At 41.7% G+C, this 26,927-nt stretch overlaps 1 protein-coding gene across 1 annotated transcript; it reads right to left on the bottom strand.

The window, feature by feature from the left end:
* Positions 1–1,770: 1,770 nt before the first annotated feature.
* Positions 1,771–25,970, bottom strand: HSPA4L (heat shock protein family A (Hsp70) member 4 like). Its single transcript, XM_063157091.1, has 19 exons — positions 25,807–25,970; positions 22,586–22,643; positions 21,823–21,963; positions 20,689–20,811; positions 19,287–19,386; positions 17,916–18,049; positions 17,058–17,302; positions 16,898–16,974; positions 15,600–15,751; positions 15,044–15,150; positions 14,551–14,684; positions 13,167–13,369; positions 10,998–11,099; positions 10,377–10,514; positions 9,903–10,028; positions 9,195–9,302; positions 8,190–8,309; positions 7,682–7,843; positions 1,771–6,854 (listed from the first exon to the last, which is right to left on the bottom strand). The coding sequence occupies exons 1-19, from the start codon at positions 25,911–25,913 to the stop codon at positions 6,660–6,662; spliced, it is 2,532 nt and encodes an 843-aa protein (XP_063013161.1). The 5' UTR covers positions 25,914–25,970; the 3' UTR covers positions 1,771–6,659.
* Between the last annotated feature and the right edge of the window lie 957 nt (positions 25,971–26,927).

Raw genomic sequence — 26,927 nt, 5'->3', positions numbered from 1 at the left:
TAGTAACCTACATTTACTTCTGTCTGTTCAATGCTTATCAAATGCTCAGTTTTATTCCTGGAGTGTTCCCTCATGTGAGGATAAGGCTATTTTCTGAAGAAATTTGCAAGTAAAATGCTCTTGACCAGTGGTTTTTAAACGTTGTGTTTGCTGTAGAAGGTGTCATTTTTTTCTTTGTAATTGTAAATGCTTCAGCACCACTGAAAATCTAATTAACCTTATGAAAGGAAGAGCACATTGGTATTTGCAGGGAGAATGAAGAATGTAGGACAGAGTTAAGCTGAGAAAGTAAAGGATAATATTTAGCTGCAGCCATGGTAATGATCACGGGGACACTCTTCTTTCAGAAGCTCTGTGACAAACACCATCCTTGTGAATAAACAGTTTTTATTCTGCAAGCAGCTCCTTTCTCCCTGAAACTGCATCCAGCCAACCCCTTGAGGCAGAGTTAGGATATTACAGTTCAGAGAAGCTGGTTTTCAGGCAAAATTTGAAATTGAGCGTCTCACAATGTACTTACGCATTTTGATGGAAATACTATTGGCCGTGTTTTTAATTCCTTCAGAGTTTCAGCTGGCTACCTTCAGCTGCCAGGACCCAAGGGAATGGCCTGAAGCTGTGTCAGGGTAGGGTTAGGGTGGGTAATAGGAAAAGGCTCTTCACCCAGAGGGTGTCTGGGCACTGAAGAAGCTCCCCATGGAAGTGTCCACAGCACCAAGCCTGACAGAGTTCAAGAAGCACTGGGACAATGCTCTAGGTGGGAATGCTGGGCCAGGAATTGGACTTGGATGATCCTTGTGGGTACCTTTCAACTCAGGATTAACAGGAATCACAGAATACTCTGTGATTCTTTCAACATTCACCTTATTTTGCTGTAACAGTCCTCTTGCTGTGTGACAATGCGATAGAACATCCTTGCACAGCTGGTAAATACTGGAGTAAGGAGCTGATTGAGTGGTCTGAGATGCTGAGACAGCAGAGTAGGTTAAGGGCAGTATTTTCCCCTGTACTGATAAGGGGAAGTTGATTTCTAGTGTACATTTTTACATTTGCACTATACATGAGCATGTATATACATGTAAATATATACAGTTCTTTCAGTAGGAAGGACCTTTCGCGACCCCAAAATTCCAAACCCGTCCTGTGAAATATAGCTGAAATATTTTATCACTTATTGAGATGTAAGAATGCAAAGCCTGGATGAAATGCAGACTTTGAGAAGCTTTTAAAGTGTAGCAAGGAATATGGATATAAAAATGTTGAATTATGTTTTTTTGATGCTTTTGTCTTGGTTATGCAGAATTCTACAGTCATTGCATCCTGGTGGAGGACACAGGGATTCCTGTTACACTGCTAGCACATTGAAAAATTCCTGGAGGAATGCCACAGGTTGCTGCTCTGCATCTACTCAGAGAATCAGTTGTGCCCAAAGCCATCAATTTCAGTTCAAGGCACAGGAAAACTACCTGGAACTTGTATGTTGCAGTAAGTCATTCATGAATTCCTGGCAACTTGGGAATTTGTGTTTATCCTAACACAGAGATGTGATGGCAGCTGTGAAAATAACTGCAGTTCCACAGAAGCAAAGCAGTGCTGTGATTGAGCTGCAGCAGCCTGGGCCAAAAAAGGTGAGAGAAACAACACCAGGACAGGTGAGGCACCAAAAATGCCTTTATCTTACCTGTGGCCTTTTGGACAAACTCCAGTTGTATCAACCCACAACATCAGACTTTAAGAACATTGATGCAAAAATGAGGTCTTGGGTGGTCATTTCTGATTCAAGTAGCTGTTTATATATTTATTATAATTATACACAACCTTGACAATCTGTATTGCCATTCAAAAATAAATCCAAGTCTTGTCAATTTGCACATGATCTGTCACTACTAAGGATCCCATTTACATACATGGTAAACATTTTCCATACTTAAACACTGCTTGAAATTCTGATGCTCCCATCTCCTCCCCCCTTATCCCCTGGAGTTATGGTTATCAACTATGGAAAGAAACTTTTCCAAGCACTGCAACATTCAGGGTCTAACACCTTTTCTGATCAATTTAGTTAAACTATTTCAACACTTGGTAGAGGTGGCTGGTGGGTATAGCTCTTAATTGCATTTTTGTTAAAAATTATTCTTGATAGATTTCATTGCAATGATTCCTGGTTTTCATTGTTTTATGCATTTCCTTCTGACCAGGAAAGAGAAGGAAACCAAAGTTTAGCAGCTGTATCAAGTAAGTCACATCAAGCACATTCCTGGTTTAGTATTCTACAGTGCCAACAGTCACATTTAGTTGTTTTCACTGTTATTTACATGTGTAGTAAGTGGTTGAAGTCTTCAAATTTCAAGTGCAGAAAACGAAGAATTCAGCTAGGAGTCAGCCACCACACACTTTTAAGAGCTTATGTTTATACTCCAACTGCTATCTTAGGAGCTGAAATTATAATTTATGAGGCATTAACGCCTTTTGTTAAGCAACATGTTCTTTACCACCTCTTTTGAGAGTTTCTGTCTCCTGGTGCCTGGAAGATGAGAGAACCTAAGAGTAGCAGAAGTGCAAGAGGCAACAAAATATTCCTCCATCCAGTTAATAAACTCACAGCTAGTGGCAATTAATATAAGCATCCTTAGCAGGCAGACCTTATACCAGCCCACAACTCAAGTTTGGGCATCTGAGCTTCACTTGAGAAGGGCTCCCAGAAGTGGGGAAGTCTTACAGTGTGATTACACAGCAATGAGGAGCCCTATTTTGAGGAATGAGCTTAGTGATGGCTGAATCTATGGGAATTGAATTTCACTTCTTTTCCTACAGCAGCTGGGCAGGTGCTTTGAACCAGCAAATGCAGCATCTTTGCAACATGGCTTTGTGTTTTGGGTGCCAGCATTGCTTAACTGACAGGCATGGAAACCCAGAGCTCTGACAAGTGTAGATTCCAACGTTTGTTAAGGCTGTTCATTTTTCACACCAGTGTCAAAAAATAATAGGGAAGAAAACCCTTCTGCCAGCTCCTTGCTTGTTTCCTGAAATTACACTTACACAATCCTTACAAGAAAACCCCCACTTAAATATGGAGTATTTGAGAACTGTTCTTAGCCATCTGTAGGAGAGACTGGAGTTCAGCACACAGAAATGTAGCAAAACATTAAGGAATTTCAAATGTTGAAGATACAAAGAAGTCTCATCAACACACAGATTGGATGCTTTACCTTAACAGCTTCCACTTGTAGGTGGAAGAAACAAAATCTCCATCCCTCAGACCCCAAGGTGTCCAGAATGCTGGAGCTGCACTGCAGACACTGCACTGCTTCCCCCTTGCTCTGAATTCCCCTACAGCTTGTGGAATTCAGGCTGGGTGTTTCCCCACTGCCCCTGAGCATTCAGGACCAGCTGCTCACTGCTCTGCAAGCACGCCCCAGAGGCAGTGATCAATCAGTGCAAGGACACTGCCAGCAAGGGAGAGGAGTCTTAGTTCAGATTCAGACATACAAAATCAAATCCTTCATTCACAATCAAGGGGTGTTTTGTCATGAAGCAGCAGCTTCAAGAAAGAAGAGCATAAAACCCCAACTTGAGTGTTTATGTTACATCTGAAGTTCAAAGAAACTCCTTGGAGTCTAAAGTACCATAATAATAAAAGTGGAAAGGAACTCATGAATCAGTTCTACACTAAACTTAGTTTAGTAAAGAAATTTAAAACAAATAAATGTTGAAGTCCTTTCTTGAGCAAGTCCATTAATGCTCCACACAGGAGAGAATGAGTCCTCTTTAAAGGAAAGAAGGAAGCTCTTGCTGGTAAAATGAACCAATGTATCTCTGCTGGTTTCTAACTAGATCTTTACATGACACTTCAGAACCTGATTTACAAAACTTTTGTTTTTTAAACAAACTTTACTGCCTTTACAAAGATAGTGTTGCTTCCTTTTTTTCTTTTTGTGGGACATTGAGGGAACATTTTCAAATATTAGAAATGTATCTTTCCCTCAGCAGAAAGTTTCAAGTAAGACATTATCAAGAAATACTTGCTGTTACAATAGACAAGATGCAGAGCAGCAGACTGCTGCTGGTTCTCTACCAAAACTTTGTGTTGACAAGACACTCACTCTGGTGCTGTCAGGGGAGGCAGAGGGACCTTGCTCATTGAGTGTGACACACAAAACCACAAGTTGTGCATAGTGTCTAAGTACTTAAATCTGTCCTGGTAAAATCCCCTCTTTGTAACAGGAACCAGATTACATATGAGCAAGTCATGTATTAATGTGAACCTGGCTGTGGAAAGATCAACTCTGCCATCCCAAATGGGATTCCTAACATGGACCTCAGAGCCAGCTTCTGTGGGCAGCACTCCTCTTCAGAGGGATCTAGAGACAGACCAGATGCACAGCAAAAAAACTTCCTATTCTAGTAAGAAAACTTGACTACAGCTGTTTGTCTGAACCATATCTGCTTTTAAGCGTGCAGAATTCAGAATTATTCTAGCCTTTATCCTAAGCACTGCCTCAGACATCTGTGATGTGGTATTAAGCATCTGATGGCCATGAGCAGAGGACACACTGTTACTGCACAGGAGCCTTTAGCTACTGGAGAGCTGACACCGGACATTTCCGCAGCTTTGTGCTCTTCTACCACAGGTACCAAGAAGTCTACCTAGACAAATTACTGTGCAGCTGGATTTTAGGAAGCCAGTACTTGAGAATGCTGCTCATTACACTGCTGTGGTAAAAGCCATTAGGATATAAATGGTGTTAAAAGCCTACAGGACCCAAGCCAGCCCAGGCTGACTGAAAGGACAGCTGATGCTGCAGGACTGTCACCCCTCAGCACCAGAGGGGTGACCACCGTGGCAGAACTCAGGACTGAGGTCACAGAGGAGCTGCAGAACAGCTCTCAAAGTCACTCAGTTCTTGTTCAAGGACATGAAACATGTCAACTTACAGCGTCAGACCATCCACACTGATCGCATGGAAGAGAACAAAGTAGATGCATCTCAGTCACTTGAGGTCAGTCACAAAGATACAATTCCAGCACTTGAACTAGTCTGGCAGATTTCTGTACAGCCATGAATGATGCTTCCTTTTTCTGTGAAGGTATGAGAGAGTTGAATTCACCTCTCCCAGGGGTCATCAGTTACTTTTCATAACATGAGCAGTGGTAGAAGATGAAGGGCATGGCTGAAGATAAAATGCCAGAAACAAGATTGTGGCTCTTCACTTGTTTACAACAGCAACACTTCCTATGGGAGAACCACTGCAGGAGTGCCTGGTTAACATCTGAATTTCTTTCTGGGACAGACTTCAAGTCACTGAAGCATCACACTGCAACTTATTTTAGTTTCTTATGCTAGGTAAAGAAACCACTTTTCATACTTGGACTAGCTCATTGCCATTCTGGTAACAGAAGAGTTTTGAAGTCAATACTGACTGGCTTTAGCAAGTGCTGCAGCACCTCAGTGACTGACAGAAGCATTTGGAATATATTTGGGACATAGACTGGACCTTGACAACCTTTAACACATCAAAGAAAACAGTGATTCTATTGTGTAATATATTGCAGACACTTTCATTAGAGAGCTAAATGACCAAAGCTAAGTGGTAAGCTATGCAAATTCATCAGGTAGATTCCACCTTTGGGGTAATAATATCCAGTTTTAAAACTCTTTTGTTTTGGTCCTTGACCAAAAAATTTACGTGCTGAGCATCAAGGCTTAAAGAAGCTCTCAGCATTTCTTTCAAGTTTGCACCAAACAGCATTTAAGCCATCTCAAAATCAGGGTGCTGATACCCAGTTTGCACAGCACTGTTTCTGTTGCTTCTCCTCCCCAGGATGAGATACAATCAGATGAAAATTGAACTCAAAACAAAAGAAGTGTCAATAGTTCCATGTGCAATAAGACATTTTCAAGGGAAAGCTACGCAGCAGGCCATGAATGTTGTCCCCTGTCATGCTGTTCTCACCAGCACCACCCTGTCCTAAGCTCAGCAGGGCACGTACAGCAATGTGCAGAGCCCAGGGATTCCAGCACCCAGCAGAGCCACGGGGCTGGAGCAGTCTGCAGTGAACACTGGTAGTGGCATGGGAACCCAAAAAACGCTTAAGCTCAGATTAATTCCTATGAAAAAGACCTTACAATTCTCATGGTACATCAACAAGATGGACTGGTATGCCAACTAACCTCTATTTAATATTTAAATTATAACAATACAATAACTAGAAAAGGTCAGTGCTTGAAGTGACAGGTTTTGCCACTTCGATTCCAATATTTTTCCAAAATAAAGATGCGATTAGATCTACACTTGAGCATCAGTAGTGCAATACAGTATCCTTTCCTGAATAAAGGAGCTGAGGTTTATCCACAATAAAAGCTTTAAATAAGGTAGATTGTTGCCATTTATATATCAATTCTGTATGTTTGATATAAAATATATTGGAAAGCTTCAACTGACTTATACAATCTACATTTGGCTAAAGCTCCACATAAGCAGCATCAGTGGAAATGAACATCAGAGGTGTACTTAATATAAAACACTTTCAAAACTACTCAGCAACAAATGACAGAAGTTTGGCTAAGAATAACTGAACATCTGAGGTGTGTACCAGACAAAAAGAATGGACCCTGTGGTTACTTGCACTATTTTAATGAAGTAAAAGAAATGCAAGGTTTAGTCCACTTCCATCTCCCCGAGGGGTTTGGTCTGCTGGGGGTTGTCCTTGGCTGCTTCGGGCTTGCTTTCGGCAGCGCTCTGTCCGTTCACGGGCCCGTTGTGCTCCCCGTTAGCTTTGGCCTGCCCCTCACTGGGAGCTTCTATCTTCGGCTTGGGCTTGGACAGAATGGGGTTACAGAAGCTGTCCAACTCCTGGGTTTGACACAATGAGACAGCAAGGTCATTTGGTGGCACAGCAACTGCACTCAGCTACACTGCCTCTCATTTGTACTGTCCCTACTGTCACCATGATAGTTTATGAAAAATCCCTTCACCAGGATTTCTTCTCCTGGGAAGCTGGGAAGCTTCAGCTTCTCCATGTTTGCTCCTCTGGAATGTGACTTGGAGAATTATTTACCCAGCATGTGAATTGTTTTTAATTATTGGCCAATCACAGCCAGCTCTCTTGGACTCTGAGTCGGTCACAGGTTTTTATTATAATTCTTGTCTAGCCTTCTGATGTCTCCTTTCTCTTTACTATAGTTTATAATTTTCATATCATATAGTATATCGTATATCATATATCGTATCGTGTATCGCATTCATTATCAGCCTTCTGAGAACTTGGAGTCAATTCTCATTTCTCCCCTTGTCCTGGGGACCCCCACAACACCACAACACCTAGGGGCCTGGAATGTCATTGTCAAGGACCAGACTTCTCTATTCTGCAAAGTCTAGAAAGTTCAAAAAAACCCTTTCACCACCTGAAGAGATTCTGATTTGCTACAAACCTGTACGTGACAACCCATTCTGTAGAAACCTGGTGCTGTAATCCAGGGTATTTTAAAAAGGCTTGTGCAAAGTTACTACTGTAAATCAAGAGCCAGCACTGAAGAGTGCTCTAACTGCTGCCCTCTCTGTATAAATCTTTTAATAGCTTTAAAATCTCTGTAGATGTATAATTCTAGCTCAGATCTAGGCTAAAATCTGGTTCAGGAAAAACTGATTAGAATGCAACAAGTACAATTATTATTTTTTACCTTCGATTTTGCTAGTATTTCTGCCACTTTGACGACTGGATCCTGAGTTAGACTGAGTTTGTTCTGGGCATTCATTTTGCTGTTCAACCAATTCATAGCCTCATTAATGTATTTTTCAACTTTCTCCATCTCAGCAGGATCTAGGTGGTCATATTTTTCATCCTAAGGAGAGAGAGAGAGAGAGGTATTTGTACCACCAATTAAAATATGCTGCTCACCCAATTAAGTTAATCTTTGAAGTTACAGAAACACTGGTAACAGCTGTAAGTTCAGAGATCCATTGCAGGTGGTACCAGCCACCATAAAAACACAAAAACCTCTGACTTATGTTCTCATGAAGCAGCTCTTTCTGCTAGCAATGCTGAAAAAAGCAGAGCAAGAGGCAACTTTACAGGATTTATTTAAAAGACTCTACAGCAGCTTTACAGGATTTATTTAAACACAAAAGACTCTACAGCCAAACTCAAAACACCTACAATCATTGAGTAGCTAAAGCATCTGGCTTTACCTTATTTTTGTATGCTTCTACTGCTTTCATAAGGAGCTGAATCTTCTTCCCCAGTTCATTTAGAACTTTTGGTCTCTCTTCATGTTCTATGCATCTTTCCTGGATAGGCTGTCCAAATTTCTGGAATAATAAGCACAAAGATCTTTACAAAACACATATTTCCTTTAGTCTGCTCTAAGAATACAATGCAGCATGGGAAGGAAGGCTGCCTTCAACTCCTTTTCTCACCCCTTCAAAGAGCCAAGTCTTTGCATATTGCTTTAGTCCAACAACAAAACCAAAAAAAAGCAGAAGGTTAAACCCAGGAATAGTGACTGTTCTTCCTAGGCTTGGCATTTTGCTGTTTTTTGCAAAAAGAACATTTGGAACAGAAACCAGTGAGGCTTTAAGGGATGGTTTAATTTTTAAGTAGTTAATCTGAAAACATCTAGTTTTATCCACTGTTTGCTTTTTTCCTTCTCTCGAATCCAGGCAGTTGCCTGGATCTACTGTTTCCATTAATTATTCCTCCCCTTGAGGAAATGTGACTGGAGAGTAAACAGCTGGAACCCAAGGGCTAGACACATGCTTCAACTTCCAATAAAGTAGGTAGTTATTCATCAGAACTCATTTTCCCCATCAGATCCTTCAAATCTGAAGCATTTGTCATCAATAAACAAATGATACAATGGAAGCTACTGTTAAAGCACCCCAGAGCCTTTATTGGTGGATATTAGACTCAAAAGTTGGTCTTACTGTACGTCTAAAGAAGATCACTGAGAACAGGGAAAACAGAATATATATTCTGGAACATAATTCTCATTACCCAGGAGTGCAGTCAAACTACTCAGAAGCCTCTTGCAGACTGTAAGAAGCCTGACAGAAAATTCCCAGAGCAATTAAATCTATTACCAGTAGTGACAGTCTGCTTCATTTCAACCATCTTCAAATTAGGAACACAACTCACATTAAACTGCATTTTTAGTTCTAAATATGAGTTTTCTAGAAAACAACTTAAAACCTTACTTTTAATTCCTGAAGCTTATCCATGTATACTTGTTTTGGCTGGTCCTCTCCATCTTCATAAAGCCAGTTTTCTGTGTCCTCCAACATCAAGGTCAGCTTGTTTGAGTCCTACAAAGCAAATTATGGACACTCCAAGTCAGAAAGGAACACATCAAATGAGACATCTGTCCCTGGCACAAACCCACCCTACTCAAAAAAGGACTGCTTCATCAGCTTAAAACATTCCAAGTGAGAGTGAAGGAAAACAGTAATTACCAGACTTCAAAGCCAAGATTTTACAGTGATGAGAGAGGCAGGACAACCCTGCTCATGTGATTTGCAGGTGAAGTTTACCAGAGTTACAAAATCAGTCCTGAGGGTATTTAAGGCAGTCCATGCACCTCTGAAGAGTGCTCCATATTATCTGTTCATTTCCTTCTTACTCCTACCCACTCATGCCATTCAGAGCCTACTTTCCTATGCTGACCATAGGGTTTTCACTTTCTGCCTGCATCCCTGACCCTTCCTTGCCACTGAGGAGCTTCTCAGGCAGTAAAGAACTCTGCAAGTCAAATGTCAGGTGTAAACATTAACCTGAACTTCACTGAAGCCATCTCCTATTCCAAAACTAGTCCAAGAGACCCCTGCAGCCTCCACAGAACACACACTCAAAATTTATCCACACAAAGGAACTTTTCCCAGCAGTTGAAATGTATAAACAGGTCTTACTTCTTCAGTGATGAATTTCTCAAAGGCTCCACACAGCTTGTCTCTGAATTCATACACATATTCTTCAACAGCATTCTTAGCATCATTTCGTTCCTTCTCCAGCTTGTCTTGCATCATCATCTTCCCCTAGGGTGGAGAAAGGCACACTGAAAACTGAAAGCGTTTTGAAGTGTCAAGCTTAGTGACTGCTCTTCAAACTGCACCAGAGAAGCTGGCAAAGGCCTGATAATTCACAATTACTGATAAAAAATGTTCACCTCTGTCTAAGTCATCACTACGAGTACAACCAGAATGGGCTAAGTCCAGAGAAATTGAGACATTTCAACAAAAACCAAAACCACAACCAAAATCTGTTACAATTATGGGCAACTTTCCAAAGAATTCTAAATTAGCTAAGTCAATGATTGCAAATATTTTTTAGATACTTATTTACAGTGACATGAATTTGAGCAGTCACCTCTTTATGCTGCTTACCTCATTTTCTATATAGGAATTGATCAGATCTTGTCCCAGCTGCCTACAGAGGCTTGCCTGTATAGGGAGGTCAATACTCTTAACTTTTGTTTTAGCCTTTGGCTGGGAGGGATGATCTTGCTTTTCTCCAGAAGCAGCCTGTGAAAAGAGTGACACTACTAAGAAACTTCCAGGAATCTTAAATATTATTACATTTATGACCAAAAAAGAAAGACAAATGAAACTAGTTAAGACAACTACAAATTAATATTATGTAAATTAAGCACCTAATTATGTCTCTGTATTCAAAATCACTATTAACCTTAGTTTGGAACCAAACAGGTGAAATGAATTTCTTTAAAGAACCATTAAGTAAACTTGTTCAAAAGCTTAAAGCACTGCATATTATTCTTCACAATGTTTCCTAACCTCCCTAAATTCCATCTTCATTAGAAAACCAGGTTAAAAACCTACTTCAAAGTCTTAATCATGTTGAAAATTTAAAGTGCTATGGAAGGATTCCTGACTTACCCATTTCAGTACAGCTGTCTTCTAAACACAGTCCCATGTTTTCCAACTAGCAAAATCAGTTAAGTGTGAGAATACTGGGCTAAAAATGTCCTATCAACACTAAATACAAACCTTTGTTTCATTTCCAGCATTTTCAGTCTCCTCATCTGCCTGGTTCTGTTGTTCAGCTTGACTTTTCTGCACACCCTCTTCTTGATCAACCTGCATTTTATCCTGCAGAGAGTTACATAACTGAATGCAAAGGTTTGCTGTAAGATTGAGGACTGATGTCAACTGCAGTAAATCCCACACAACATACAAACTTCACAATCAATCTTTAAAATTTATGGTTCACCATGTTTAAACAGGCATTTTGATGTAGTATTTGTATTTATAACTTTCAAATTAAATGAAAATTCTACTCTGCTGCTTGATGTTGCTGTCTGCCCCCATTAAATAATTACACTTAGCCTTGTGAATACTCACTTGAAATTAGAAACAAAAACATAAAATGAAATCAAAGAACATTCTAGCAACACACCACCAATACAGGAAACAACAATGGATTCTCTATGGAACAGCCAGAACTTTGACCTTCTGTCATTTCTGACTTCAACTTTAAAGCTTGCCACCCAAAGCAGAAGTCATTTAATCAGTGCAGTTATTACCTGCATCTGTCTCAAAAGGCAGTGAAATCAATAAAAATTAGCTTCTGTAGTTAATTTTTTAAAGTAATTTTTCTGTAGCTATTTCTTTTAATCCCAAAGTAGCCTCTTGGGAGTATATGAGCAACTATCTTCCCTCCTTGCCACACAAAATAAAGAGAGCCTCACTTAAATTTTTCAGTAAGTTTATCACTTTTGCCTTATTCTAACTTTAACAATCTGATTGGTAAATTACCAGTGCAGATCACTTGGTTTAAGTAATACAGCTCCATTTCATCACTCAAAAGCACTTTTAATGACAGAGTAATGAGTAAGCCTGGTGTTTTCAGGATGATTCTAATGCTCAGAGATCCAGAGCATTAATAACCAACATGCTGTAGCTAAGGTCTGAAAGGTCCAAGATTGCCTCCATTACAAGGAATTAATATTTCTGGATTCACAAACTATATATGAATGTAGAATAATTAGTACTAGTTCTGAAAAATAATAAGAACAATTGTTTAAGGATTTCAAACTCTAGCACAGGTGCCTATGTTGCAGTTCAAAGTGGAGAACAAGAAGACTACTTCTACCAAATTTAAAGTTTTGTCACCTGAGAGTAACAAAAAAGTGGTACCTAAATCTTGATTTGCTGTTCTTACTGTTCACACAGAAAAGCCAACAACTGGAAGGAGCTGCTTTGCCTACAGGAAACAGCTAGAGAGGGGATAACAGGACACACAGGCAAGACAAACCTCCTCCTCAGAGTCGAGGGGATGATCCTCAATACTGAAAGGTAATTGCTGACAAGCACCATCGTGAAACAGAAGATGTGTTAGATGAAAGAAGTGCTACAAATGGAAAGCCTGAGCATGGAGGCAGCTACTCTCACACTGAATTCAGCACACTCCCAGTATGCTCCACGTGCCTCTTACACTAAATGCCAGCTCCAGCAGTTCCAACCTTGGCTCACTTGATCACCAACATCATGTATGGAGCTGCACCATGCTCAGCACTTCAAATATGCCCACATTCCTGGAAAGCAGCGTAGTGTTCAAGAAGTTGCTTATACCAATTATGTAATGCTAGCTGTGTAACCATTTGCTCTAATTCCTGTAGAATATCCAACTAAGGTGGGAGAAGCTAAGGCCAAATCCTAGGAGAAAGGCTGTCAGGGCCAGTGCTGGTGCTGCTGTTTCCAGCTCCAAAGGGGCACCCAGACCTCAACTCTGCACTGTAAGGGGGCACAGCTGCACCCCACTGGGAGCTATTTCAAGGAGGCAGTGCAGTTTTCCATGGATAGAGAAATTCCATAGATTTTTTTACTCATTGAAAATACACTTTGTGAGGAAAAACCTTTAGAACTAATTTGTCAGCAGATCTCTCTGCCTTTTGCTAGAAACACTAAAGACTAGTAGAGAGATGATAAAGAACAATGCAAAACCTTTGCAATGCAAAGTCACTTTGTGACTTTTTTAGAATCCGTTTTCCCATTCTTTGTTCCTATTGCCACACTCAAGCAATTACATAACCAAAGAAGTAATTGAAGGGTGGAGAAGCAGTAACCACGAGAAGCCAAGCAGGGCCATTTACCCTGCAATTATCGGCTCTCATTGTTGCCACAATGACAGTGAAGACGTTTACAAGCTTTACATACCAGCTCCTCATCTCTGCCTTGGTTCTTACTTGCAGACTCGGTGTCCATGGGGGTGTCGTTGTGCTCGCCCTCCACGCTCAGCTTCTCGATGATGGAGGCGCTGGCCACGCTGAACAGCCCGTGGATGTTGACTCGCACTTTCACCTTCACCTTGGAGTTGTCGCCGTCGTGCTGGGGACTCACGTTCTGAATAGTGAAACGCCCTTGGGAACGACAGGAATGGCTTTAATTGTTGTCCCAAAGTGCAGAAAAAGAGGGGAAAAAACCCCAAACACATTTCTTAAAGGGTGTTAATTTAAACAGCAAGCTCACTGTTTGGAAACTTACTACTTAGCTGACAATCCTACAATTTAAGCTGCAGGTAGATAAACTAAAAGCTGGTTCCCCAATTATTATCAGTTCACTGATAAATTTGCTTTATCTGTATTCATAAAAAAAAGACAGTACTTTACTAGGTGTTCTACTTCTCTGTTGCCTTCTGTAACCACCACACTAGAGAAACTACTCTGATTTCATCTCAAATGGTTTCTTTTGTCCACGTAACTCAAACTTCACACTGAAAAATAAAACGTTAACAGAGATAAAATATACTGCTTAAATTTCATAACATGGCTGCACTACACTTTTCAGAAAATGAACAGTGCTTAGCAAGGTTTCTGAAAGCAGTGGGGTTGATAATTTATTTTGCAACTTGTTGAATATTTAAGTGTAGATGATGTGCATATATAAAGGAGAATGTTTCTTCCTCAGCACCACAGATTTCTTGCATAGACAGCCAAACAGGTAGCAGCAAATTTGCACCTGATTCATGAATCAGTGAATAAAACAATGAATTAAAGAAGTGTACTAATAACTGCAAAAAAAGTAGCATTAGCTAACAAGACACTTATTTATGCCATCTAATTCTTTAGACTATACTACAGGTGCTTAAACTGAGGAAACACCTATATTTTATATTCTCAGATTAACAGAAAGAGACATGACAGATAGCATGAGACAAGTTATCTGTCCAGACAGGCAACAGCTCCTTTGATCCAATTTCTTTGAAAAATACAGGCTGGCAGGCACATGAGATCCCAATCAATTTTATAGAGACTAAAAGAACCAGACAATAGAGCACTAAACTCTTTGTGCCTACTTATTTTGAAGCATTCAGTAACTGTAAAGATAGGCAAAAGGATGAATGCAGAATTTTTTTTAGGCATGTCAAATAGAGATGTCAACATGGTTTGCTCACTACACTTAAACCAAGAAGCCTGTGCTGAGCCTTTCTAAAGAACCTAAGCTAGAAAATATGGAAGTAACAGATCTCACAAGAGAGGAGAACCACTTTTTCCCATATCAAAAGGAGCTAGGGATGGGGGTTTTATTCCCTTGTCCTTACCTATTCTGGAATCAGGATAAGGCACTTCATGTGGATGGGTATAATAAGCTTCCAAGTCAAAAGGCTCCTTCTTGTGGAAGGTAATTACTTTTGAGAATGGAGCAGCATGGTTCTTACTGAAGACTTCACACTCCCTACAGCAATAAACATTAGATACCATTAAACCTCTGAGCATAACTTCATGGATAATCAAAGTCAAGGTGTGTTAACAATCAGCAGTCCTGCTGACCAAGCAACTGAGTAATTTGGTTTAAGTCAGTTTTTAACAAGAGTTGGAGGTTGAAGGCCTCTAGGTCTCAAAGCTGGACTCTGCATTTATGTCACACTTATTAAAAATTTGCAAACTTCAACCCAGCATTTTAATTAACTGTATTTCCAATTGTTAAGCAGTAACTGGAACCCAAAAGGCAAAATGCTAAAAAAGAAAATTAGAATTTCAACATTTCTCTTTATATTGAAACACACATTGTTTTGTAGGCACTGTCCAACTTACCCTGTTCCTTCTTCATAAGATGATTTCCATCTCAATGTTATAGAGTAAGGAACAACATCTGTGATGGAAAACTCACGCACTTTAAAAGCTGGAGAAAGAATTGCACACTAGGGAAAAAAAAAGAGACCAAAAATGTGTTATATCCATGTAATCAAATAAATAGCAAGTACAAGAATTAATACTTATCATATGGAGGTCCTGCTTATCACAGACATATTTTTTTTAACAGAAACTTCCTAGAGTTAATTGAACTGAAAGACTTGACTAAATTAATAGGCATTATTTCTTCAGTGATTGTCAGTGAAGGTTCCAAGTAACAACACAGAAGTGGAACAGCAGAATTTGGGTTCTCAAATTTAACAGGTCTTTTTAACAAGCCTGTCCTTCTAACATGACACAGCAAAGTAATGAATGTAACAGAATTCCAGTTAGTGCAAGAACAAGTAAGACTCCACATCTTGTCTCAGCTGCAGTACCTTTTGCTTGTGGTTAGCTGGATTTCATTAGTACATTTTGTTAAAGAAGCAATATTAAAGTTTTATTTCAGGAACTATACCTGCAAGGCACAGCCTCTTGCAACAGCTTCATCAGCATTTAGCGTGGTGCTTATCTCTTTACAGAAAAAGTTAGAGATCTGTTCCTTCACTGCTGGAATTCTAGTAGCCCCACCTACTATTTCTATACTGTAGATATCTTCACGCTGAAGTTCTAGAAAAGAGAGGGCATGCCCTTAAGTTATCATCAAGGTATCAGAAAGCTATCTTTGGACAAAAAAAAAGCAGAGAAAAAAAGATTAAAGTTCTCTTATTATCTATACACTGTGACAAGTGCTGAATGTATTTCATGGCTGAAAAGATCTTTAAAACTCTTTGTCCCTCCTGTAGGCTACAAGGTTTTCTAGTTGCACAAACCTGGGAAATGCAGAAGCCAAGCATCAATGAGAACAGCTATTCTTTAAAGTGTATTGTCCATGTGCATCTCCTTTCTGCTCTGCATGAACTCAGAAAGGTGAAACTGGGTCTTCTGCACTACTGGACATTATCTCACCTCTCTCAAAAACCCAACAAAATGAAACCCAAATAGATCTCATTTTATATTTGGCTGAATTTTGCTTGCCAGAAGAGAAAAGAAAACATTTAAAGCCAATATATGTAAAAAATAGCACATTGTGCTTGAAGGTTAACTTGCTGATTCTGGAATCAGGATATGTGTATGAAGTCATCTCAAACAATTGTCAGTCCTTGAACAGCTCTGCTCAGCAGTTACTCAGGTTTTTAATTCCTGTATTTGCTATCGAGCCAAGTCACAAGATCAGCACAATTCTTCCCTTTCAGTTGAAGGTGCTGGAATTGGGGGTAAAACCTTCCCTGTTAAAGTCTACTTCTCTCCTTTACACTACATTAGGCAAAAAAAAAAAAAAATTACTTTGTTATTGGCACATGCTTTAGGTAATTCAATTTAAGAATATACTGCCAAATTACCAGGTCAGTGAGGACATGTAAGTACCACATGGAACAGGCTGGCTAGAAGGTTGCAGTAAAGAATAATATATTTTACCATCATCATTTTGGTTTGGTTATTTGGTTTTTTTTTTAATAAATTCAGAGTGCCAACCTTTTCCATGACATAGGGTGAATGAGGGTCAATAACCAAGGCTGCAGAGTAGCATGTGCACTAAATGAGGCAGGAATGGGGTCATGCATTCATGGCAAGCATATGAATGGAACTTACATTTAACTTTTCAGTATTTAGCTTTGCAATTCTAATAAATACAAAAATACATTGAAAAGATAATCATTAAGGAGATCAGCAATGAGTGGCTTACTAGCAGCACCTCAAGTAACTTGCACTTACTGGCTTGATCCATGGCTGCTCTTAGAGGAGGCTCCACTCTGGCCAGAAGGGCAGCACACAGCTGCTCGAACTGAGCTCTGCGGGGCAGGGAGAGTGTTGGTGTTACCAGGCTGCTCAGAGACCACAACCCCTGGCCCAGAGAGGGAACAAGAGCCAGTACCTGTTCATCTTACTGGAGACATCCAGGTCGTTCATGAAGCACTCGATGTTGAGGGGAAGGTCGGAGGCGTTGGCGCTCATCAGCTTCTTGAGCTTCTCACATTCCTGGTACAATCGCAGCAGGGCTCGGGGGTTCTCCTTGACATTCAGCTTGTATTTTGTCCTAAATTCTTCAGAGAAGTAATCTACCAAAGCCTCATCAAAATTCCTGCCACCTACGAAAGGGTCAAAGGTAGTGGCCAAGACCTGGCAGAAGTCAAAGAACGAGATCAGAAGTTATCAGACAGGGTTTGTGCTGTGTCATTTACTCAGCAAAGTAAGAAGTGCCATCATTGCCCTCCACACAGCTTCAGAGGGCATTTGGCTACCACAGACAGGCCCACAAAAGCACTCAGCCTTTAGTAGGTCACAGACAAAAAAGTCTCCAAACCAGGAGGCAAAGACTGTGCAGCTTTGCTTCACTTCCCACTGGATTTACACTTTGGATGGCACAAACAAACCCCCCAACATCTCACAGTGACTCAAGGCAGTTCAAGAGTCTCCCATAAGTGAGTCAGCTGCACAACTGCAACACTTAAGAAGCTCCCTGAATATGCAAATATTTCAGGGACACGACACAAAAACTGTGCAGTGTCCTTAATGATCAAGCACTTTCCAAAACACACTTCAGGATGCTACACTTCTGCATTTTACAAAAACTGATTTGATGAAATAGCCAAAATGTAACAGAAAGGTTCTGTATTTCACAATTAAAAAATATTTTCTATAGACACTTATTTTTTAACAGCTAATCTTTCCACAGAGCAGTATTTTGAATTTTAAATACTTCAGGCTTTTAATGTACAACTTAAAAGATTACCTTCAGTTTTCCCTTGTTAAAAGCACAGATGGAAACCTGATATGCAGAATGCCCCATATCTACAAAGACCACATTTCTTGGCTTCTCTTCCAAGGCTGGCAGATCTTGCTTGTATATTCCATAGGCTAATGCAACTGGAAAACATCAACCCATGGCAGGTAAGGGGAAGGCACACACAGCTGCAGACCATGCATTAAAACACCACCAAGAGACAGACACTGCCCACGTTCACCCTTCCTAAAGACCTTCACAACTCTTATTAAAAAATCAAAATTGTGTTGAAAACACATTTTTCATTGACTAGAGAAAAAGATATGAAGGTTTAAACTAATAAAGACTCCCCCTGTATTTCAATTCTGCTTGTAGCCAAGCAATCTGTGAAACTGCACAGATTAAGACTCATGCCTACACCTCTCCCTTGAAATGCCCTAGCTTTGAAACATTCAAGCATGCCCAAGAGATAAAGGAAATGTGTAGCTATGATATTTTCTGAAAAATCCTTTCCTTAGTATTTTTTTCTCCTGAGAAGCTGAGAGGCCTCAGGAACAAAATGTAAACAATTACATTTTGTTTATTAACAATTACACTGTTGATTATCTGCTGCTGTGGAATGCAACAGGTGCATCTATGATTGGTCTCATGTGGTTGTTTCTAATTCATGGCCAATCACAGTCAGCTGGGTTGGACTCTGTCTAACCCACAAGCCTCTGTTATAGTCTTTCTATTCCTAGCTAGCCTTCTGATGAAATCCTTTCTTCTATTCTTTTAGTTTTAATATAATATATATCATAAAATAATAAATCAAGTCTTCTGAAACATGGAGTCACATCTTCATCTTAAGACCCCTGTGAACACCGTCACAGAAATGTTCTGTAAGATTCATTTACACAAATCTGTGCTTTCACAACTAGCACTCGTTTGGAAAGCTTTTTCACACTTTCTAAAAGCAAAGAGAATCAAGAAAAATAAAAATTACTACTTTAAGCAGCTCCAACTTTAGTCCCCATGTTATGTATTTCTATGCTCTACCTTAGAATTCACCAAAACCAGAAGAGAGGAGTAAATTCCTTTATAGAAACAGTTGTGCCATTGCTCCAGCAGACAGGACTGTCACCACTTTAAGCACAGACCCCAGGTTTATTTCCAAAGCCATTCCCAAGGGTGAGTGTGCTCAGGTCAGCAAACCCCAGCTCTCATGGTGCCTCCCAAGTGCTGCACGCCAGCTCACTGCTGTGTTTCCAGTTCCCAAACTGGAATGGGCAGTACTAGCCTGGACAGCTCTCTCCCAGGCTCCCAATTGTGTAAGAGCAGGGTGTCATCACACTCACATTCAACAGCCTCAAAGGACAAAAAAAAGTCCTGGCCCTTTACCTGCTGTAGTTTCATTCATCAGCTTCAGACAATTTAATCCTGCAATCTGTGCAGCTGCCATTACAGACCTTCTTTCAGCATCAGTGAAGAAACTCGGGACCTGTTTCCAAAAATAATGACATTGGATATTACAGGATATGGATTTTTTAATTTAGAGTAGTCAGACCTGCCCATCAAGCTATCCTATAAATGTCATTACCACAAGAAACTGTTATAAGCTAGCCTCAAATTATTAAGGCTGTCTGAATAAAACAGCTAGCAAATTTATTTTAATGCATATTTTAATTAAAAATTCAAAATATGACAAAAATGAAGTTGCATCCAGGGCTGTTTTAAATAAAGCAGATTTTAACATGCAAAAAGAAAATCCTGAAAATGTTTTCTTAGATTGTTTGAATGAGTCTTTCACCTTAAAATCATCACCAGTTTCTGCAAACACTTGTGCAGGACAAAGCCAACCCAACAAATATCCACACAGAGCCCCACAGCAAGTCAGTGGCAGAAGCACTGCTGGAATCCAGCTTGAACCTGCATCCCTTTCTCAGCTATCAGTGCCAGCTTACAGTGTGCTGCAAGGCTCAGTGCCACCAAAAATAGCCCCAGCACCATCAGAGCCCATTCAGGATCTGGCTGCAATCAGCTGGCACCTCTTCAGCAGCCTCTTGAGCAGAGCTCCATTTTGTTGTGTGTTTTGTTGGCTACCACTGTGGGGCATTGCCAAGGATGCCTGGGTGTGTGGGAGGTATTCTCCCAGCTTAAGGAAGCAAGGAAAAAGATCAAAGCAGGTTTTTGAACAGCTCAAGCACACAGCTCTCCAGTTCCCATGGCTGTGCCTGACAGAGAAGGGATAACTGCAATCCTTCCTGCCCAAACTTCCCAGCAGGGCCAGCAAACAAACACCATGTGGAAAGCAGACACAGAACTGTGGATCCAACAAAATAAAACAAGTTTTTCAAACAAAGCCAAGTGGTTTGGGGGTGTCACGTTATCAGCATGACCACCAGAGCCCTAATTCAGGCAACTCTCAAATACAACAGTGTTCACCCATGCAACCAGAAAGAAACTCAAGAATTTGGGAAGGTTCTTTGGAAGCAAGGAGGAAATGCTTACACCTAGGACAGCTCCCATTTGTAACAAGAGCTACAGTAATCAGAAATACTGTCTGTAGCCTTGGAGACAGACAGACTGCATCAGCTGAAGCACTGTGTCCTGTCTGAAAATACACTCTGGATTGAACAACCTTTTCATCTCCTCACACATGCTTCAAGAAGTGTTCTCATTTGGAAAACCTGCCACAAAGGCCCATTTTTGGGGATATGATTTCTATCTGCTACTTGAACCTCTTACCATGGTATAAATGGCCCTCGCTTGCACAAATCTGCAATTAATATACACAACTTACCGAAATCACACAGTCAGCCACTGGTTTCTTCAAAGCACTTTCTGAAGTCTCCTTCAGCTTGGCCAGCAGCATTCCTGTGATCTGTTCCACTGCAAACAGTCTCTCCTCATCCAGGTACCTCACCTGAAACAGAGAGTTGGGATTCTGTGACCAATCATCCCAACCTTGCTCTCACGATGTGCAACTTCATAATAATTATTATGAATTATTCATTCATAATAATGGACTATTATTCATAATGTTGAGCACTGAGACCTACTGAACACCAGGCTCTAGACACAAGTAACTCTCTTTCTATTGATCTGTGCTCCCTACAACAAATCTTCAACAGTTCAGTTTGGGGTTTTTCTTTTTTGTGGGAAGATTAACACCTCAGTTATCTCAAGGGATTATTCACAATGATACAGTATTTCTGCTGCTTGTGTATTTTGAATTAAAAAAAAAAGGCAGCAAAAAAAAAAAGAGCATAATATAAGTAGGATCACATTGTGCTATAACACAGGCTAAAAATAAAAGTTTTGGAGCAATCCCAAGGAACATTTGCTTCCTGCAACAGTCACTGAAGCACAGGAGGCAGGGAAGGTGTAAACCAGGCAATTCCAACATTCCTGCCCTGCTCAGGAAACGTGGCTGAATCCTCAGCCTCCATGGGAGGTTCTGTGTCCTGAATTCCTAACAAGCTATTATCTCTCCAGCAATCCCAAGCACTCCTGCCATTTAGTTTGGAAGCAAATTAAAGCTAACTTGTTCAAATTTCATATTCAGAGCATTATGTTGTTTTCCTGACACTTGGCCTCTGCATGTCTGATGGGAACTAATAATCTCACACTGTAATTACACAGATTTGAAGATAAACCTAGTAAGGCCAAGTGAAAAGCTAATGTGACTAAGGAAAATTATTATGATTGATGGGAAGCCTCAATGAACATCTTGGAGAAGGTACAGACTTATTTAGAGACACAGCAATTTTCTAAATCTCATCATTTCTAAATTTTTAGATTTCTAAATTTCAGATTTTCTAAAGTTCAGATTTCCTAAAGGAAAATGGAACTGACCACAGAGGAAGTTAAGTGACAAGGGCCCAAAGTGCTCATCTCTGCCACCAGAGAGATTCCACCCAAAGCTCTCACCCACCTTTACTCCTACAGAGCCATTTGGCATCTTCTGAAGCTCATAGGGAAGTTTGGCCCTCTCAGCTTGGATGTAAGGATCTTCAAACGCTCTTCCATGCAGTTTTTTGAAGCCATGGACTGCATTTTTTACATTTGTGATGATCTGTGGCAAAGATATTTTCATTACCCATGACATTCTGATACAGAGGACTGTGCTGAAAGGAATTTTTCCTGTTGGGCTTAATGCACACACTGACGTGTGTCAAGCCCCACACATTCACCGAAAAGCAAAGTGTGAGGAGAGTGAAAGAATCACCTACTTTTTAATCTATGGCCCCTATTAGAAAAATTCATATTTTCTTCTCTCTGTAATATCCATTAACTTGCTGCCATCAATTTTCACTGTACTTTTTATTTTAGAGGAGCTTTTGATACAGCATGAAATATTTAAGATGCTATATTGTTGCAGTGGCTGCCTGCAGGAACTAATGAAGTTATTACCTACATTAACCTTAAATGAACCTTCAACAAATTAACACATTTCCCTTCCTTTAAAGTTCTCCTCTAATTCAGATCCCATCTGGATGTAAAGCCTCCCCATACCTCTTCTCTCACCAGTTTTTTAACGTAGTCATTTTCAGAACAGCCTTTCAACCAAAGAAAGAACCAAAACAAACAAATCCCAGCGAACACAATACTTCAAGCTATCAAAATAAACGACTACAAGACAATCTTCTCCAAGATGAACTTGTTTACAGGTCAAAAAAAGTTTTTGATCCATTTACCTGGCTCTTTGCTGCATTCCCGATGGCTCGGGTCTTGGATCCTAAAGATATACATGCTCTAAGCAAAAAAAAAAAAAAAAAAAAAAAAAAAAAAAGACAAAGAAAAGAAAAAATGAAAAAATTCTGCTTTAAAAGAAAACATTATAAAATATTTATGTGGTATTTTAGAACACTCACAAAAATTCAAGCAGCAGGACATGGATGTATTAAATAACAGCATTACTGCATGAAGCACCAGAAGCTGAAGTGGAATTCTAGTTATTTTGTAAATTAGCTTAGAAACAAGCAACTGCAAGTGTTGCCATTTTAATTGCATTTAAGGAATTCTGTGAAAGCTGAACTGTTCCACAGTTCTTATCAGGAAGGAAAGGCACTGATAGTTCCTTCTGGGTCACAGGTTAGAACCTCAGAAGCCTGAGAGACCTCAGTCAAACCCCAGAACTTTACCAGCCAGGATCCCTCATCTCTACCACCCTTGAGTCTCACAGGGCCACATTCACACCCTGAAAGCCCTCAGCAACAACCCTAAAACAACAATTAAAACCCCACAAACCACGGGAGCTGAACGAGCTGCGAAATGCTCCCGGGTCCTTACTGTGAATGGGCGCCAAGGGATGGAGAGACCTGGGGACAGCTCCCTGCCAGGCACTGCTCTAATCCACAGCTCCCTGCAGCTTCCTGGCCACCCACAACACCCCCAGGATCAGCAAAGGGCTGCCTCAGAGCCCAGCCACCATCTGGCCTCTCAGCACTGCCTCTGGAAATGTTCTTTCCTGTTCTGGAAGGTACTAAATGCACCTTTGCATCACAGACCTGAAATACAACTCTGCCCCAAAAGGCAGATCTGGCCAGGGCCACTCAAGGGGAACAGAGACACTCGGATTTCACACAGCTCAAATGTAATTGTTTAATGCACAAAGGTTACTCCAGCACACTGCTTCCTGCTTGCCCTCCATCACTGGGGGCACTGCAATTTGGCAGGATTTTCTAGCAACCTCTTCTCTGTGACATCCAAAACCTCCTCCAGGTTCAACTGCTGCAAACACACCAGGCATCTCCCTACATTTTGTTCAGCTTGCACAAACAACTCTTACAATCCTACAGCTCCCCAATTCCTCCTTGTGATAATTACGGGAACTGAGACAAACGAGCAATTTCCAAGGCAAGCAAATGATTTACAAACGAATGCTATTGCATCACACCTTTCCAGGGCAGGAACTCTACCTCTGCTCACAGCCAGCACAACCTGCACATCACCCCACGCAGGAGCAGCTCAGAGCCAGCACAGCTCCTGCCACGGGTTATTTCAATTACTTCCAGCACAGGGGGATGGATGGATTTTCCCTCCTGCAGCTGGGAAGCAGAGATGCCAAAAAAATAAATGTGCCCTCCTTGGCTTCAGAAAATTCAGTCGTTTCCAAGATTCCTTATTACATCATCTCAATTACAGCATGTGATCACATTAATCACACCTGGTGTGAAGTAAGTTATGAGCTATCAGCAACGGCCTTGTTTTCACACAAAACCACAGAGGGTGAGGCAGAGGCACCTGAAAGGACCATTTGCCATGAGCTTAACGTGCCAGAAGCACTGGAAATGTGCTCAACAGCCAGGAGAAATCAAGTCTCAGTTTTCAAAGAGATACAGGGCCAAAAGCCAGGAAATATCCAGGTTTTACTGAAATGCAGGGTCTTTTTCCCTTCTTTGTAAAATGCTTGTGCTAAAGCTGCCAGGATGATACACAGTTGTACTGACACTGGATTACAGAATGTAATTAACTAATAGCTAACTCAAGCACCTGCATGATGCGAGCACCTCCACAGGAATAAGTTCATTTAAATAAGTCCACGTTCAAATAAGTTCATTTACAGTGTGCAATAAGGGAAGTTCTGATGATTGAAGAATTAGATCTGTCTGTATCACTTGAAGTAAAGATTTAGCTACTATGAGAAACTTACATAACAGCAATAACCTGTTACATATTTATTCACCTTTGTTTGATTTCTCTCAAGACAGTAACACTAGAAAAAATGTTCCTCAAGATCTCTTGTATTACCACATTCTGAGACACAAAAGGTCAATGAAAATGTCACTTAAAATGTGACAGGCACTGCCTTTAAGTGTATGTGCACGCCAGATGCTGTAATTGCTAACTTGAACCTCTTTCACAATCACTTAGCAAGTATCTTGAAAGTACAGTTAATCAGACACTACTGTGAAAAATATCGAATGCAGGTAAGCCTACCTGCACAGAACACACTCCAAAAAGAGCTAAAAATCACAAGTGCTCTTCATCAAAAGGGAGAAGGAAACTGCAGCTGCCTGAGGATTCTCTGGGCAACAATTTCATGGGATACTTTGCATTTGAAAGGCCAGAGAATTTCAGTTCTCACTGCATATCTGGTGCACAAGGATAATTACTTCCTCAGAGCTCATATGAGAAGCACATTTTTCTAAACAGCAAACAGAATTTTCAAGAGTACTCCCATTAAAACAGACGGCATGCTCTTCGGCCAACTTCTTTGTACTTTTAAAAACCAACTTTTTAGAAAGCGAACCTGCATTTCCCCGAACTTACTACAGTCTGGCACAGCAGGAACAGCTTTCCCTGTTGGCTCCGAGCCCCTTTGTAAAAACAGAAGCACCATCCAACCCCCGATTTTCATGAGTGTTACACGAATCCCTGAATCCTCCTTCCAAATTATGCACAGATGGAGCTCTAAAAAATCCTAGACGTATCCCATAGAAACAGAGGAGCAATATCTCCACCTCCTCTTGCGTCTCCCATCATCACGGCCGCTGCCCGGTGCCCCCCCGTTCCCCGCCAGACCTCGCTATGCCAGGGCCGGCAGATGCGCTGCGAGCACCAACAGCTCCAAAAAAAGGGAAAAACTCATCGCGCCGCTGAATCAACCTCCTCCTCCTCCTCCTCAGTCTCGCCACCACTCGTGCGATTGCTAATGGGAACGCTCCCAGCCCCGGCAGCCCATCCGGAGCCGGGCAAACACGCTCACTCCAGGGGTATCCCTGGCTGCCCTGGAGCCCTGCGAGCAGCGCACCGCCCCGGGCTCCTCCGGCAGGGATTTCAAGGGCACGCCGGCACACACCCCACTGTTCCCGGCAAGGCGCTCTGTGCCGCCTGCCGGCTCTGCCGGCACCGCCGCGCCGGGGATCCCGCGGGGGGACGCCGGCGGGCGGGGCGCGGGCGCGCCGCTACTCACGGCGTGCAGCGGTCGCTGTACTCGTTGGCGATGGTCTCGATGCCGCCGCTCCGCGCCACGCCGATGTAGCAGTTGAGGAAGCCGAGGTCGATGCCCACCACGGACATGGCTGCGCCCGGCGCTGGCTCTGGCGCTGGGACCGGCACTGGGGCTCCGCGCCCGCCGCTCCCCCACTGCGGAGCGCCGGCACCAACCGGCAGCGGGCCCGCCGTGCGCAGGCGCCGCCGGCGGTGAGCCCGCCCGGCCCCGGCGCCGCCTCGGCTCTTTCCGGCAGGGCTCGGGCGGCGCTGCCCTTCCAGAAGGATCTGGAACGGGAGGGATGCGGGCCAGCGGGGCGGGAGCGGCGCCGCCCAGAGCGGCACAGCGTCAGCGCTGCGCAGGGACCGCCCCGGCCGCCTTAAAGGCTCCGGGCAGCGCGGCTGGCTCGGGGCTGCCGGTGCCGCACGGGCCGAGTTAATGAGATTATAGCAATCCGCAGCAATTAGCGCAGAGAGGCCGTGGGGCCGCTGGCGCTGCCGCCCTCAGGAGCCGCCCTGAGGAGGGGACAGCCCCTCACGGAGAGCCCCAGCGGCTGTGGTGCAGGGCGAGTCCTGCCGTGTGTGAAAAACGCGTGTTTTATGATTGGCTTTTCGCAAATATTAAAAGGAATATCATATCTGTTATGTTAGGAAGTTATGCTGTATAAATTTAAAAAAAACATCTTTTGTCGGAAGAAACTTCCTCCCGCCTAGCTCAGTCATGAAGACGCAGTCAGAATTAAGAGGAAGAAAGTTACACTGCCCAGATAGAATCCTGTGTTTGAATGGTATTTATGCATTATGTATGAGATGTATGAAAATGCAACAGGCTGTTGCTTTTAAGGGTTAGTCCTCTGTTAATGTGGGTCCTTTTTGGGGCTTATTTTGCCCAGAGAGAGATACCCAGAGTGTCTGTAACTCCTTGTTTCTATTGCCTCATATTGTCCTAATCCAAATTGTTCAAATTTCTATTACTCTAATTATACTACTATTTTTATAACCATCTTATTACAATTAAACTTCTAAACTTTTAAAAACAAGTGATTGTTGTTTTACACAGGTGGAAGCTGTGTGTGCCCCAGAGGTGGGCACAGCTCTGGGTGC

The sequence above is a fragment of the Melospiza melodia genome, chromosome 5 (genome assembly GCF_035770615.1).
Source record: "Melospiza melodia melodia isolate bMelMel2 chromosome 5, bMelMel2.pri, whole genome shotgun sequence".
NCBI lineage: Eukaryota > Metazoa > Chordata > Aves > Passeriformes > Passerellidae > Melospiza > Melospiza melodia.
This window is presented reverse-complemented; position numbering and strand designations above follow the sequence as displayed.